A 485-nucleotide genomic window follows, 5' to 3' on the forward strand; every position below is an offset into this window, starting at 1 on the left:
ACACACACACACACACACACACACACACACACACACACACACACTCACACACACACACACACACCTGATTTAAAGGGATATCCTGCTACATTTGTGTTTCCTAGGAGACGACATATCGTAACTACAGGAGTGTGAGGATGAGACCTGAACTGTTCACCTCCTACCTGACTGACAGTGTGGGCTTCACCTGCTACAGACTGCTCACACACACAGGTACATACACACACACACACGCACACAGGTACACGTGCGCGCGCGCACACAGGTACATACACACACACACACAGGTACACGTGCACGCGCACACACAGGTACATACACAAACACACATACACTCACACACATGTACACACACACGGGTACATACACACACACACAGGTACACACACACACACACACAGGTACACGTGCGCGCGCACACACAGGTACATACACAAACACACATACACTCACACACATGTACACACACACAGGTACATACACAC

The 485-nt window shown here is 49.7% G+C and overlaps 1 protein-coding gene across 1 annotated transcript in view; it reads left to right on the top strand.

Annotated features, from left to right (window-relative positions):
* LOC147817162 (Fc receptor-like protein 5) overlaps positions 1-485 on the top strand; it is a gene marked incomplete at its 3' end in the record, with an annotated part of 1604 nt that overhangs the window by 134 nt on the left and 985 nt on the right. Inside the window, exon 2 of the mRNA XM_087171560.1 lies at positions 105-213. Coding sequence (XP_087027686.1) covers positions 105-213 — 109 coding nt within the window. The remainder of the gene's footprint in view (positions 1-104; positions 214-485) is intronic.

This window comes from Seriola lalandi, unplaced genomic scaffold (genome assembly GCF_002814215.2).
Source record: "Seriola lalandi dorsalis isolate HSWRI2012SDOR001 ecotype SW California unplaced genomic scaffold, Sedor1 jcf7180002055009, whole genome shotgun sequence".
Classification (NCBI taxonomy): Eukaryota; Metazoa; Chordata; class Actinopteri; order Carangiformes; family Carangidae; genus Seriola; species Seriola lalandi.